Source organism: Ornithorhynchus anatinus, chromosome 14 (assembly GCF_004115215.2).
Source record: "Ornithorhynchus anatinus isolate Pmale09 chromosome 14, mOrnAna1.pri.v4, whole genome shotgun sequence".
Lineage (NCBI taxonomy): Eukaryota > Metazoa > Chordata > Mammalia > Monotremata > Ornithorhynchidae > Ornithorhynchus > Ornithorhynchus anatinus.
The window spans coordinates 5,807,737-5,823,508 of NC_041741.1; the positions used below are offsets into that span (position 1 = coordinate 5,807,737).

Here is a 15,772-nt window from a genome sequence, read left to right on the forward strand (position 1 = left end):
AACAAATATCATAAAAACAAAGAAGCAACAGAGTTCAAATTGATGGGCATAAGTGCTGTGTGTGTTGGGGCGGGGGATGGATAGTTACTCCTCAGTTTGCCTGAGGCCTTGTGAGTCAGGTAGTTACCCTCATACTCAAAGATGCCAATAATAGTGGAAGTCACATACGGATATGTATGCAGCCTGTGTGATTGGGTAATGAAGGGGAGAGAGGCTTTGGTAGATGTAGATGAGTAAAGGCATTTTTTTCCCAGCCAAATGAAATTTGTGTGGGCCTAATGACTTGGTGTCAAATGATCCTGCTTTCTTGGTCCTACATAATTTAGCTGCCATTATTTCCTGGAGTTGTTCACACAGAGATATACAAGGCAAATGTCTTATCACTAATTGAAGAGACTTTTATGATAAAAAGAATGTAGAGGTCCTCAGGCTCCCATTTAAGTGCACACATTATTACAGCAGTGAAGACTTTCAGGGGTCTGTTTGTTTTCCTGGACGCCTGTAACCCACTACAGGATGTAATTTCCTTTGGGGTTGTCAAGGAGAGTGAACCTGGGTACCATTTTCTTCCACATCATCATCATTAATATTTACAGAGCACATACTGTTCTCAGAGCACTGTCCTGGCCACTAGGGAGCATAATTATAGAAGCATAAGGCACAGTCTCTGCACTTTGGGAGAATAAAATTGAATGGGGAAGACATCTAATGGAAATAAGATGTAACTGGTAACAAGAGTAGTAGGCAAAAAATGGGCCAAAAATCAATGTGGGGTGGATAACCAAAATGCACAGAAGTGCTAAGAGTGTCACTGAGAATGAGGGATGTAGTTTTTAAGTGAATTTGAAGGTAGACTAGGGGAGTGGCTTAATAGATTTGATGGCAAAGGGGAAGAAAGCTTTATGTAGAGGGAAGGGTGTGTGTGGAGTGGGTTGGACCTGGGGAAGCCGAGAATGGGATAATGGGAAACCTACCTGAGAAGGAGCAGAGTGTGAGCTGGAATTTAGTGGGAGAAGAGAGTGGGGAAAAAATAAGGGGCAGCTGGTGATGTACCTGGAAAACAGAGGTCAGGGGCAGCTCCTGAAGGTTTTTTTTTTCTTTTGTTTTATTTCTGGGGAGAGGAATAATGGACTTTGGCATTATAGGGAGATGATCCACGCAGCAAAATATAGAGTGAAGATGGGAGAGGATAGAAGCAGGGAGACCTTTATGGATGTGGATACAGTAGTCTATCCAGGAAGTGGTTTTGTAATATTCTAAACTTGAGAATCAAAATGTCAACCCACTTTAATTTTTCTGAACTACATAAAAATTCAGTTACACCCATATCATACAAGCTCATAGCCTCACTCATAATTGAAAGGCATTCAGAAGAGGATGGCATTCATTTAAACCCTCTGCAACTCCTAGCTTCGGAGAATAAATTCTTAGTTTAATGGGGCCTCATTACCTTTCATAGATTTTTCATTTTTCATCTTTCTCCCTTGTTGATTCCAAATCAGAATTGGAGGGAAAAATAACAATAAAATTGGATAATACTTCAACTGGGATTTTATTAGCATGTTTGTGAGATATTTATGAGCATGGGCTTCATGCATTTATTATTGCTAATAATAAAAAGAAAAATAATTGTAATATTAAACAAAATCCCCTGAGAGGACATCAGATATTATAAAACTTGCTTTCCCAAAAACATGTTAATATTGTTTGCCTGCCTCCTATACTGGACTATGAGTTATAGATATTTCATGTGCAACTCAGAGTCACCAAGCTAATTGGAAAATTCTACTGCAGTTTTGAACAAAATGGTTGCCTTCCTTTATATTCTCTGGCAGTTAAATGACCCTAATAAGATGATTAATGTTTGCTAAGCTCTAAACTGAGCCATTTTGAAGCAACATTTGTGCTTTTTGTGAAATTCAAATCCCTTTTCATAAAGTTGTTCTCCCTGAGGAGTTGTTTGATGCAGCAATTTATTCTTAGCCCAACTTCTTAAATCAGGGGGAAGAAAAAAAAATTAAATTCATTTTCAAAAAATAATCTAGCCCACGTTTCATTAAAAGCACCCTACAATATATTGCTGAAATTGCTGCTTATTTTAGTTATTAAAGTGCTGACATTTTTCAAATTTTCAGCCAGTACACTGAAGAAAGGTAAATGTATGGAAAATTGAACACCTGTTAAAGAGAGTTCAGTGTTAAAGAATATAGAATCCAACTTTCAGGGTAGATTATAAGCTTCACAAACAGAAGGGCAACGTATGTCATCATTGTAATTCTTACTATTTAAGGTTTTTGAAATGTGTGTATATAAATTTCTGCCAGAACCTCAGAGTGCTGCTGGCAGAAATCGAGATTTCAGGCTGACCTCTTTGTCCGCCCCAAGTTCATCCTTGGATGCTTTAACCCTGCCCTCTCCTCTGTCCGACAGAATTCTTTCTCCAACCTTATTGACACCCACTCCCATTGCCCTCGCCAGTTGTTCCCAACATTTAACTCCCTCCTCAAATTCCCTGCCCCCCCACCTACGCCATCTCTTGTCCCTAACATCCTGGCCACCTACTTCACTGGGAAAATTGAAACTATCAGGTATGATTTTCCTAAATCTCCTCTGTTCCTCTCCAAGTCCTCCCTCCTCCTGCCCCTTCTTCAACTCTACTGAATGGGTAGTGGATAGAGCATGGACCTGGGAGTCAGAAGATCATGGGTTCTAATCCCAGGTCTGCCACTTGTCTGCTGTATGACCTTGGGCAAGTCACTTCACTTCTCTCGGTGTCTTAGTTACCTCATCTGCAAAATGGGGACTGAGACTGTGAGCCCCAAGTGGGACTGGGACTGCGTCCAACCCAATTTGCTTGTATCCATCCCAGCGCTTAGTACAGTGCCTAGCACATAATAATAATTAATATTTTACTTGTTAAGCGCTTATATTTGCTAGGCACTGTCCTAAGAGATGGGGTGGATACAAGTAAATCCGGTTGGACACAGTCCCTTTCCCATGCGGGGCTCACAGTATTAATTCCTATTTTACAGAAAAGGGACCTGAGGCATAAAGACGTGAAGTGACTTGTCCAAGGTCACACAGCAGACAAGTGGCACATAGTAAGCACTTAACAAATACCATGATTATTATTATTATTAACTGTTTCCACTGGGCCTGCTGCTCTCTAGAGATGCCACCATTCAGAAAACATAGGTGGCCTCTCTCCTTAATAATCTGACCTTCTTGGTTTCCCATTAGTAAGGGTGTATGACAAGGATGTATCTTATCATTTTATCTGTTCATCCTTTACACCAGTACCTAATGAGAGAAGCCGGATTGGTTGAAGACCAACAGGGAGTAAAGATTGGAGAAAGGAATATAAACAATCTTGGTTATGCTGATGATACAACCCTACTAGCAGCTAGTGAAGAAGATTTGAAGGGCTTATTATTAAGAGTTAAGGAACAGAGCAAAAAGATGGGCCTATATTTGAATGTCAAGAAAACAAAGATCATGACAACTGGAAGTTTTAACACATTTGTATTGGATGGAGAGACGATTTAAATTGACGACAGTTTTTCTCTTCTGAGCACAAATAGCTGACACAGTCCACCTCTTTGAAAAGCGTTTATTTTACCTAGAGCCTGTAAATAAAATCAGTTTGATATTAAACAGAATTACACTCGCATCTAAAGTAAATGCCATGTAAACCCATATTAATGAAATGTGATTTGTCAGTGATCCACTGTCAATAAACCGAGGGAGTTTAGATTATTCCATCAGTGATTCTGATGTGGTTGTTTTAAAAAAAATTAGGACCATGGTTCTTATATTTCTGCAACATTTTGTATTGCACAGCTACATATTCCTGCGCCATAGAATCTCAGTTAGTAATGCCTCCTTTTGAGTATAAGAAAGTTCCCTCCTTCATAATTGACCGGTTATCTCTAAATGGATCAGTCAATTACACTTCACTGCCCGACAGAGCGTGTGCCCCTGATATGTGGTGGAGCACTGTGCTGGCAGGTTGTTTCATTTTCCAATTGAAAAACTACTCAAGGATCTACCTTCATTTTGTGTCAGAATGTTGATTCAAATTGCAGTAGTGTCTCTTTCCAGGAGGAGGAATCACATTTTGCCTTGTACCATCGGTGGTCTAATTAGGGCATTTGCAAACCACAGGCTGTGTCCAGTGTGATCATTGATAAGTGGCCTAACAATGTCACATGGTTCCTCCAGAGAGGCAAATGGCCTTTCTATTAGAAAAGGAAATTGATTTTTCATTGCTGTTGTCCATTGAGCAGTGTACTCCTGTGGGCCACAGATGCACCAGAGAGGAAAAGAAATCGTAGATTATTTTACAGTGTCCTTCCATTGCTATTCTTTCCTAATTTTAACATGCGTCCAATGGATAATTGACATATTTTTCCTCTCTTGTTACTTCAGTCCAGACGGGCCCCTTAGCCTCATTTGTGCTTGATTAATTTGATTAACCTGAAGAGGTAGTTTTCCCCAGCTTCCTGCTACTATGGGACCCTGGCTTTCATTGAAACCCCCTGACTTTCTTGAAGGCTTAACTGACACATGAGCAGATTCAAAGGGAAGGGATGATATAGCACTGTTTCTCTGCTCCAAAGAAACAGGAAGCAATGGCTCAAACCAGATCATTTGACCATTACCACCACCCAATTATCTCCTGGCACTCCGGAGCACTGATTTACTTCCAGATGCTAAGTGGGAAGGAATGGGTACTCCCTTGCTTTGGAAGATCCAGTTGAGAATCTTATCAGACCAGGCAAGTAGGAATGCTTTATGCTTCTCTTTCCTAAATGGAATCCCTGAAGAAAACTATCTATTTAATCCAAGCAGACAGTGTCTCTCTCTCCACTGGTTAGATCTTTTTCCAACAGGTTCCCTTAGATCATCCTTTTCTTCTTCATCATGTAGACTTTAGTCCAATTGGCTATAAAAAGCCTGGATCCATATTTTATGACAAATTCAAGCGCCCTTTAAACGTGTAAATATGTTCAGGCCTCGGGTATAAGTCTAGGCTGATTCAGAGGAGCGGGACATTTTAAAATTGGTCTCAATTTATATTTCTTTAAGGGGGTCCCTAGTCAGATGCCCCCAATCTTTACTTAAAAGGAAACCTTCCAGATCTCAGTTGATTGCCTGTGTTCTTTGAATTCATTGTACTTTCTATTTGCCAAACGGAAAGTGCTTTCTATTGGTGCCAATATCTCATCATATATCTTCAAGTTTTGTAGTGGTATTTCTTAAGCACTTAGTATGTGCCAGGCATGGTACTTAGCACTGGGGTAGATAGAAGGTTGTCAGGCTGGACACAGTCCCTGTCCCACATGGGACTCACAGTGTTAATCCTCATTTTACAGATGAAGTAACTGAGGCACAGAGAAGTTAAGTGACTTGCCCAAGGTCACCCAGCAGACAAATGGTGGAACCGAGTTAGAACCCAGGTGCTTCATGTCTGTCAGACAACCCCTCTCACCAACTTCAAAGCCTTACTAAAAGCACATATCCTCCCAGAGGCCTTCCACAAATAAGCCTTCATTTCCTCTTCTCCCACTCCTCCTGTGTTGCCCTTGCACTTGGATTTGCACTCTTTATTCACCCCTTCCTCAGCCCCACAGCATTTAAGTACAAATCTATAACATTTATTTATATTAATGTCTGTTTCCGCCAATAGACCATAAACTCACTGTGAGCAGGAATTGCCTCGTAATTCTGTTATTTCGTGCTCTCCGAAGTGCTTAGTACAGTGCCCAGCAGTTAAGTGTTCAGTAAATATGATTATTGTTTAATCAGTCATCAGTGTCTTCAAATCCTCAGAGTTATCCACTTCCCCTGCCATCTTTTAGCAGTCCATGTCTCCCTAGAGTTTCTTTAGAAGCAGAACTTTTCTTCTGGGAAATCCTGTGGAAATAGGGAGCTAATTTTGTATCTTTGAGAAGGAATGTGAAACCACAGTTGAGCGTTTCTTCTTAGTCAATCAAAAATATTTACCGAGTGCTCATTCCGTCCTAACGTGCTTGGGAGAGTACAATAAAGATAGTAGACTTCATCCCTGCACTCAGTTCAGCAGAGGAGGCTGGCACTAAAATAAATTACAGCTAGGGTAAAGCAATAGAGAATAAAGATATGTACATGAGAATGCCAGCCAAAAGGAAAAATGTTCTCAATGATTATGAAACCTGTGAAGGCAACCCAATTTTTAATCTATTGTTTTAGAAAGCAAAAATCATGCAAGAACTGTTGATCTCTTTTACACCCTGGAAAAAATGCCCACGATAATAACCCTTTTGTCTCACAGATTCTGCCGACCTTCTTATTTAGAATGACACAATCAGAATGACTTATTTTCAGTTACCTGGATGGCTGGGAAACTACAGATATCAATCAGGGAGCGATTCTCTCATTTTGTTCCTTCCTCTTATGCTTGATGTTGGATGGAATCCCTCCGAGACTCTTCTTATGCCATAGCAACACCTGCTGGGGGCGAGAAGTTGGAACAGAAGCAACTGATGCTTAACAAACCTATTATTCTGATTGAGTGTCAGTGCTTGTCTTCTGCCTACCAATGTCAGCCTTACAGAGCGGCTGTTCGCAGGCTCCTGTCTGTCTCCAGCTTTTTTTTTAAATGACTACAAACAGTGCCCTAATGAGATGTTTGCTACCCCTTACGGGTGCACACGAATCATTTTTGATGGGTGCCTGTGGGTCTATTCGAAGGGAGAATGGTGTGTGTTTGTTTTGAATTTTTTTCAGTTTTGAATTTCATATTTCCCATTTTTATCCATCCCTCTATTTTGCTTCTGTCTATTAATGTACAGATATGGAAAACATTAACAGTAAGTCATTACTATCTACAGATTCATTCAACACTCTGAGATGATAGATGGGGGGGCAGTTTAATTGGAGGCCTGTATCATATAGGCATAGCTTACAAGCCAGAGTCATTCCTGAAAAATAATAATAATAATGGTATTTTCAAGTACTTACTATGTGCCAGGTACTGTACTAAGCTCTGGGGTAGATACAAGCAAATCAGATTGAATACGGCCCTGTCCCATGTGGGGCTCACAGCCTCAATTCCCATTTTACAGATGAGGTAACTGAGGCCCAGAGAAGTGAAGTGACTTGTCCAAGGTCACACAGCAGACCAGTGGCAGAGCCGGGATTAGAACCCATGACCTTATGATTCCCAGGCCCGTGCTTTAGGCACTATGCCATGCTGCCTTTCAAGGAAGAGTGAGGCAGAATGGCCTGGTGGAAAGAACTTGGGCCGGGGAGCCAGAAGACACATGGCTGGTTCTGGCTGCAAGAGACCTTAGTTTAGTCACTTCTTTTATCTCAGTTTCCTCACCTATCAAATGGGGTTGAAATACCTGTTCTCCATCATTTTCGTGAGTCCCCAGTGGACCAGGGACAATGCCGGCTCTGATTATCTTGGGCCTAACCCAACACTAAACAGGGTGCTTGGCCCATAATAACAATTTAATGAATTCTATTGTTAATCCCATTAATGTCAAACAAGCACTCTCTGGTTCTGTGGAAGTTCTGGTGAATCATGAAATTGACAGGGTCACTGAGGCACATTCAGCAGCTTCCCATACTGGAAATTAATTCAAGGCTAATTGGGGACTCCTCGATCCCACAACTGTGAATGGTTCAAGTGCTTTGGTGTGTTTTTAAATGTATCCTCTGGCCTCTCAGAAATAGAGGATTGTCAACAGACCATCCCACTCTACAATGCATGACAAGATGAATAAAATGCTCTGTGATTCAGTGAGAAATCCTCAGGCTCCTCCATTTCCCTTTCTTGTCTTGGACCATTTTCAAACACATCTGACTACTGTTCGACTTAATTTAAAATGATAATTGAGACATACCCACCATCCAGGCTGGAAGCTTTCCAGAGCTAAGCCTCAGAATTTACGGAGAAGCCTAGGGTTCCTGGTTTGGGATTTATTCCAGGATAAAAGAAGATGTTGGTTTCATATCTCAGAATGCTTCATTTTCTCCTAGTGATTCAGAAGATCGTGCTAATTTTGAGGGTTAGAGGGAATTACGAGATAAGTGAGATCACGTCATCTTCATTTTAATGCAGAAACAGACAAAAATGTCATTTTAAGAGAATCACTTTGGGTCCTTCATCTTCTCATCACCCACCCTACCTCACACTCTCCACTTGCACCTCCATGTATCAATCGTATACCAGAGCTCCCGGTAGGAAAGGTCTTTCCACCACCGGGAAGAGAGAGGAGGGGAGACATTTGGCAGGGACTGTCGGTTGTGATATTGGGGGGACCTTCAGCCTGGCGGCCCTGGGCTTGAGTCCCGAGAACCCCTGTGTTAATCCAGCTCTGCCTCCATCCAACCATTCTGGAAGCTTGTTGTAACCTGGGAATGTATCGGTTTATTGTTATATTATACTCTCCAATGCGCTTAGTAGAGTGCTCTGCACACAGTAAACACTTAATACGATTGACTGACTGAATGAACCATTTTATAAATACTACCATTGGGGGGAGCTTGAAAATATAGCTGCCGTGACTTTGATAGATTCATCTCGTAATGATCAATGCAATTTTGAGTTATTTGAAATAGAATCAAAGGGAAAAAAACCACACAATGGCCTAGTGGAAACAGGATAGTGAAGCACTGTGTGGACAGGGACTGTATCTGACCTGATGATCGTATAATCTACCTTGGCACTTAATGGAGTGCTTGGTATATAGTAAGCACTTAACAATTACTATTATTGTTGTTGTTATTATCATTTCAGTGAAATCATCATTGTGGTGTTGCTTAGCATCAAGACGATTGTCCAAATTTGAGTTTGTTGAGATTTTGTGGAGCCTTTCACAAGTGGTCCCTTAGCAACAGACTGACACTGCTCCATTTTATATGCAGCTGCATGTGTACTGTATTATTTGTACTGAGAGAATAGCTGCTGGGGAGCTTAGATTTGCTACTTCCAAATGACCTACTTTATATTTCAGAGAAAGATTATGAAGGAAATACATTTCTACTGTCTTATAATCACCTAAAAGCAAAACACATCTAAACCGGAATGAAAAGCATGCATATGACTTTGGAAACCAGGACCTTATTGTTAGGGGTTTTAGAAATGCAAAGCATTTCAATATTTCAAGCTTTAAATAGGAAACTCTAACCTTTAATATGCTTATTAATGTTTTTGTATTCAGACAAATCTAATAATTTTGATCACTTTGCGTTAGAAAGGAACAATAAGAAGAATAATAATGAAGCAGTGTGGTCTAGTAGAAAGAGCATGGGCCTGGGAGTTAGAGGACCTAGGTTCTACTGCCGGCTCCATCACGTGTCTGATGTGTGACCTTGGGCAAGTCACTTAACTTCTTCGTGCAATACTTCCTCATCTGCAAAATGGGGTTTAAGACTGTGAGTCCTCCAAGATGCCATGTGAGGACAGGTGCCCTTCAAAGCCAACAAAACCCACAAGTCATAACTCCCAACCAGGTACAACCTTAAGTGGCCACCAACCGTGAGCATGAAACCACAGATGAACACAACACACACACACACACAACTAGGAGAGGAGAGAGAGAGAGAGACTAACTTTTCACGACTTAACATTCAACCGAAGACTTTTAAGCCTAGTGCAAGTTTTTTAATGGCGTTTTGACCGAGACGCAGAGAAGTCAAGCAACTTGCCCTAGGTCACCCAGCAGACAAGAGGCAGAGCTGGGAGTAGAACGCAGTTCCTTCTGACTCCCAGACCCATGCTCTACCCACTAGACCATGCTCTGATGCACCAGGAAAAGATTTTATAATGCTTAGAAAACAAAAAACAGCAACAACAACAACAAAAAACCCTTTGATGTATGGAATGATGTTCCAGAGCTGTTATTGTTGCTAAAATAAGTCCTTTCCTCTCCATCCAAACTGCCATCATGCTGATCCAAACACTTATCCTATCCTGCTTTGACTCTTGTATCTACCTCCTCGCTGACCTTTCTCCCTACTCCAGTCCATCCCTCATTCTGCTGCATGGATCACTCTTTCCCTTTCCTTTTGCTTTAAACTTTCAAAAACCCAAATTCATTGTTGCAATTATCTCTGTCCCACCGTACCTTCCCTTCTCAGCCACTGCTTAGCTCATATCTTTCATTCCACCTGATGATAGCTACCCACCTGTTGCCTTGTAAGCCTTTCCATTAGATCATAAGCGCGTGGAGGGCAGGGCATACGTCTTGTGCTTCTCTAGTACTTTCCCAGGCGCCTAGAGCTGCTCAATCAATAGCATTTCTACTAGTACCGACTATTCTATTTTTAAAGGGAGAATCTTATCAGCAAGCATGGCTAAACATGTCGTCTCAGCAAAAGACACCATGAAAGAAAATATCCAGCTAAGCTAAATTTGTTTCCTCTCAGCTGGCAATGATAATATTTTTCACCTATTTCACAAGGGAATTTTCAGATTAATTACTATTAGATTCTTATAGAAAAATACAAATGGAAAATAGTGGTGCGGCATTATTGCGATCAATAAAAATAGGGGAAAATAAATAGATGTTCATGTATTTATATTGGAAAATGGATAAAGTCTCCCTATACTTAAAAAAAAAAAGTATTTACTTTTGGTATAGCTAAAGGAGGTTTTTCATCAGACAGGCAAACTAGATCTCAAAAAAGTGGATGGAAGATCTGTGCTTTGTATTCCTGGACTGGATGACATTGATTAGACAGCAGAAAGGATTCAAACATCTCCAATCTTTTTTTTTTAATTCATTACCCCTGAATACAAATTAAACCCAATCTTTCAGGTACATATTTTCTAGGAGCCAATAGATTTTAATGCAGATTCCTTTATTTAAAAAATGTTCAGCCTTCAAGGTTTATGGTTTGCATTTTTTTTTTTATTATTGAATAGTTTGGGAGACCACATGCCCTAAAAGTTGGATTGGTTGGGTTCACCTCATGATGTGTCCAAGGCAACTGTGATTCCTTACAGTTGCCTACTTGGTAATAAACTCTGTCAGTGTTTACTAACATTAAAACATTTTCTTTTTCCCATTTCAAGTTCCACCCAATCTGACTGTTCCACAGGAAAAATCACCTTTGGTCACCAGAGAAGGCGACACCATAGAACTGCAGTGCCAAGTGACCGGGAAGCCCAAACCCATTATCCTGTGGTCTAGAGCGGACAAGGAAGTCGCGATGCCCGATGGGTCCATGCAGATGGAAAGTTATGACGGAACGCTGAGGATTGTGAATGTGTCCAGGGAAATGTCAGGACTGTACAAGTGTCAGACAAGCCAGTACAATGGATTTAACGTGAAACCCAGGGAAGCTTTGGTACAGCTCATTGTCCAGTGTAAGTACATCCTATATTTTTTTAAATGGCATTTCTTGAGCACTTATGTGCCAGCATAAAAGTGACTGAGTTGGGCTTAGAATGCAGATCCTCTGATACCCAGGCCCATGCTCTTTCCACTAGACCATGTGGCTTCCAGTATTTCCAGGGGAAGCGGGAACTAAGCCATGCTAGAAACTAATAGAGCTGATTTTGAATGTGGAGCCAATCGTTGTGATTTCAATACTTTTATGCTCTTAGTTTCTGTCATGGCTTTCTGAAGTCTTTTAGATTGAATTGGTATGCACAGAATGGAAGGGTAAGTATCCCTAGAGTCATCTTTTTGTCTGCTTTGGTTGTGCATATTTAAACTGTGAAGACCTGTATAAGTATGTACAGGCAAAATAGAGGATTGTACAGTGATTTGGTTAAGCGGAGTTAAATTGGGGAATGGTGGCTTGGTTTTGTCCAAATTAGCCCAAGTGGTTCTGTGTCTTGTCCCTTGGTCTCAGAAAATAACTCAATTTCCAAATAGCTTTGCCTCTGCAGACCTAGCCAGTTATTCCTTTCTGTTTATTGCTTATTTCTGCTCGTGAATTAATTGTTCTAAGTATGGGAAAAAATAATTAATTTGAAGGCCTTTTTATAATGTATTCGCCTATCTATGTGGTGCCTTAAAAATATCCTTTAATTTAGATTGAATTTGTGAATTTTCACCACCCCAAATTCCTCTACATTTTCACTGGTGTGAAGGAAGCAGGTTGTTGGCATTTGTGTCTATATTCAAGACAACTGACTATATGGGCTTATGAAACTAGTAGCATTGGTGGTGTAATTTTAACTAGTAATTGTTCCTGAGAAGAGATCTTCATTTTAGAAGCCTGAGTACTAGGGAAAAAGTAATAACCCCACTCTGCTTTAGGCCTTTAAGATATAGAGATGTCTCACCTACGGTCCTTAAAGTGTCAATTGCTATGATTTTGTCATTAGCTTAAAGAAAAAAGCTCCCTGCCCTGACTAGACTTTTCCAGTACTTTCCTGCATACATATTTTATTTTTAAAGTATTTTTAAAATAGCAAGACAATGGACCTTAGAAGAAAAACCACCGGCAGGAGACATTAAAAGCCTCCTTTAATTTAGATTGAACTGTGAATTTTCACCACCCTATATCCCTCTAAGTTTTGACTGGCTGATATGAAGGAAGCAAGTTGAGGGCATTTGTATCTGGATGCTGGAAACTGAATATGTGTACCAATGAAACTAATAGCATGGGTATTTCCACACTAATGGGATTAGTGAATAAAACATGGGCCAGGAAGCCAGAAGATCTAGGTTCTTATCCCGGTTCCTCCTCTTGCCTGCTTTGTGATCTTGGGTAAGTCACTTAGTTCTTTCTTTGTGCCTCAGTTTTCTCAACAGCAAACAATGGGGATTCAATTCCATCTTCCTCCTACTTGATTGTGAGCCCCATGTGGGACAGGGGCTGTATCCTGTCTGATTAACTTGTATCTATCCTAGTGCTTAGAACAGTAACAAATATCCCTTCCCCTTAAAAAAAAAAAAGAGAGAAATTCAACATAGTTGGTACGTAAAATTCTAGGGATTTCAAATGACTAAATCTGTATGAGATTTGTTATCTAATGATCTGTTAAAAATAGAAAGATCATTTGAAAGTTGGGGTTTTTTTTGCCTTATTCCATATCTCTTATAAATTTGTCTTTTCCTGTCACAGGTAGGTAAAGCTTAGTGAAAGTTAGGAACAGAGGACCCTCAGAGAGTTCCATGTACTACTGAGGATGTCTTCATCACCCTGGTATAATAGTATTTATTAAGCATTTTAGGTACAGTGAACCCTGTGGGACTTTTCAGCTCTAGAAATAAAAAGTAGCAGAACATAAAATGTAAAAACTATTGTCATATAGGGAAGAGAAATTGAAGAGTAAACCACAAAGTTTGGATTTATTTTTAAAGTGGAAAAAGCAGAGCATAAGGGAACAGAGAACTTTGAAACTCCCAGTTGATTCCTTTTTTTAAAAAAAATTTGTAACTTCATTTCATTATGTTTCCTGCCCTTCTCCAAGAGGAAGGGGCAGGAGGACAAGCAAATGGAGCTGGACCAAGTCACTTGGCAAGTCAAAAGCACCTGTGCTTTCATCTCTTCCTCCATTTTCTCTCTTTTTTCATGAGACAAGAGTTTTAAACCCCTTAAAATGTAGTGAGCTAAAGTTGCACAACTTAGTCTCCTGGGTGAAGAAAAGACAATTTTGGAAGTTTCATTATTCTGCCTGCATAGAACCCTTACTGAAGAAGGTATATCAGTTATATATAATCTGATATTAAAGCATTCACTTTATCAAGCGGCGATATCGAAAAGCGAGGTGCTCTATTGTAATTTATGGCTTTCTCTTAATATCCACATCCTATATGGCCGTAACTGTACTTTGGGATCCCATAAAATACTATTTTAGGAAATAGGCATTTTAAATGCGTCGTTTTTCAAAGCACTTGTGAAACCTTTTAGGACACCGATCTTATTTTGAAATAATCACCTTACAGATCAGTGAAGAAAAAATTAGACTGCATTGAATTTTCCTTTGTTGGCTAAGGGCTAGATCTCCCTCATGGGTTAAATTAGTTCCACCTAAAATTACAGCACTGTGTTCAAGAGCTAGAAATGGGCTGTAGCAGACATGATCTATTGATATACTTTAATAAATCTGTTTCAAAGAGGCTGATCGATATGTCAGTCCTCTTCTCACTCAGCCTTCGGAATAGAATGTCAGAGAATTAAGGAACTTTCTTCTGACGAAACATGCTTAGTACAGTGCTCTGCACACAGTAAGCACTCAATAATTGTGAAATTGGACATACGTCTCTCTGGTGTCAAAAGAAATGATCGTACACAAGCATGTAATGGCAACTTGACTGACTACCACAAGTGATAGTTTTTCTTCATGCAGGCTTCTGTAAAGTCACAACTCCTATGTCATAGGAGAACTGGGTATAATCTTTTATCAACAATCAATAGTATTCATTGAGTGTTTACTGTGTGCAGAGCTCAGTACTAAGCGCTTAGGAGAGGATATTAGAATGAGTAGACATTATCCTTGACCACAAAGTTTATGATCGCATGGAACCGTCATGCTAAAATACGTCCATCTCTGACTATTTTCTCTCTGTGTCCTTTTAAAATCTCTACTGGTATCTACAGTTTCCACAGGAAGAAAGAATTGGGTGAGGGCAGTGGATTCAAAACAGGTCAGGAGAAAGGAACTTCTCTCTGAGGGAAAGCAGAAAGGAGCTGCATGAATTGTCTTCAGAATGAATGCACAATCAAATGGAATTTGGTGGTCCTCATAATAAATGGAAAATTAAAGGCAAACTGCAGAGCAATATAAAAGATATGATGAAGTAGTTAGAATAAATCAAAGAGTAATTTTGTGTGGGTTCTGAAATATAAAGAATGACAATCCAAAAATGGAGCAGATCATATGATAATCTCAGCAGGTTTCAGATACTGAGAAAATGCAGGTTTCTCAACCAGATAGTCACTTTCCCTGGGTAACTGCAGTCATTCACATCAAACGGCATTTGTCCTGAAGGAAAACTCCCCCCGCCCCTCCCCGGCCCAAATAAGAGAGGATCCAAGTTGGATGTCTGTACATGCTTTTCCACTGGCAATAAGCAGTTAACTACACCTAAAAAAAAGTCAAAATTAGAACAGAACTCTGGACTGTTCATGCAATGACATACTCTGTCCCCTAACAGTACCAAAGTTTCCTGCCTCTTTCCCAAGCCTCCTTTGCCCTAAACGTTTTGGCAGCTCTGTGGTTAATGGATGTGTGGAGTTCGTGCTTCTGCTTTGTGAATGTTAATCTGGTTTCAAAGGGAAGCTCCTTAAAGCTGTCACTGTTACCAGGGGCTTCAGCTAAGCGAATATCACTGACAAAGTAATTATTGATTAGCTCTGGATACCTGAGAGCTATTCGCGATATTCATATAGAAAGGAGGTATCCAAGACTCTGAGGCATTTACAAGCTCATGGACAACATTTTAATTAATTAGCCTGACATTGGGTGACAACTTTAAGCTGACAAAGGTCTCAGTAGTAGACCACCCATGGAATGTTGGAGTAAGAGCTAAGCCGACAAACACAGCTCTCAATTTCATTATCCCCCAAAGGCAGAAAATTGAAGTACAGTTAGCCGAAAGGTGAGCGAGAGAGATTTTCATTTACTAGGAAAGTGTTTAATATTTTTAAAAGCATCCATACCTTTCTTGAGCACTAGCACAATGGAATATTGAGTAGAACACCTTGTTTGTCTCAAGGAGTCGCGTGGTTAGATCGAAACATCTTAGCCCATCCTATAGCTCTTTTAATTCTGCCTTAATTCTGCCCAGAGAAGCTGAAGTCAGTCTAATATTTTAAA

The 15,772-nt window shown here is 40.2% G+C and overlaps 1 protein-coding gene across 2 annotated transcripts in view; it reads left to right on the top strand.

Moving 5' to 3' along the window:
* Positions 1-15,772, top strand: part of MDGA2 (MAM domain containing glycosylphosphatidylinositol anchor 2) — a 434,436-nt gene that overhangs the window by 332,511 nt on the left and 86,153 nt on the right. For both annotated transcript variants that reach the window (XM_029078526.2, XM_007662937.1), the window contains one exon: positions 11,069-11,362. In XM_029078526.2, the coding sequence (XP_028934359.1) occupies positions 11,069-11,362 (294 nt within the window). The remainder of the gene's footprint in view (positions 1-11,068; positions 11,363-15,772) is intronic.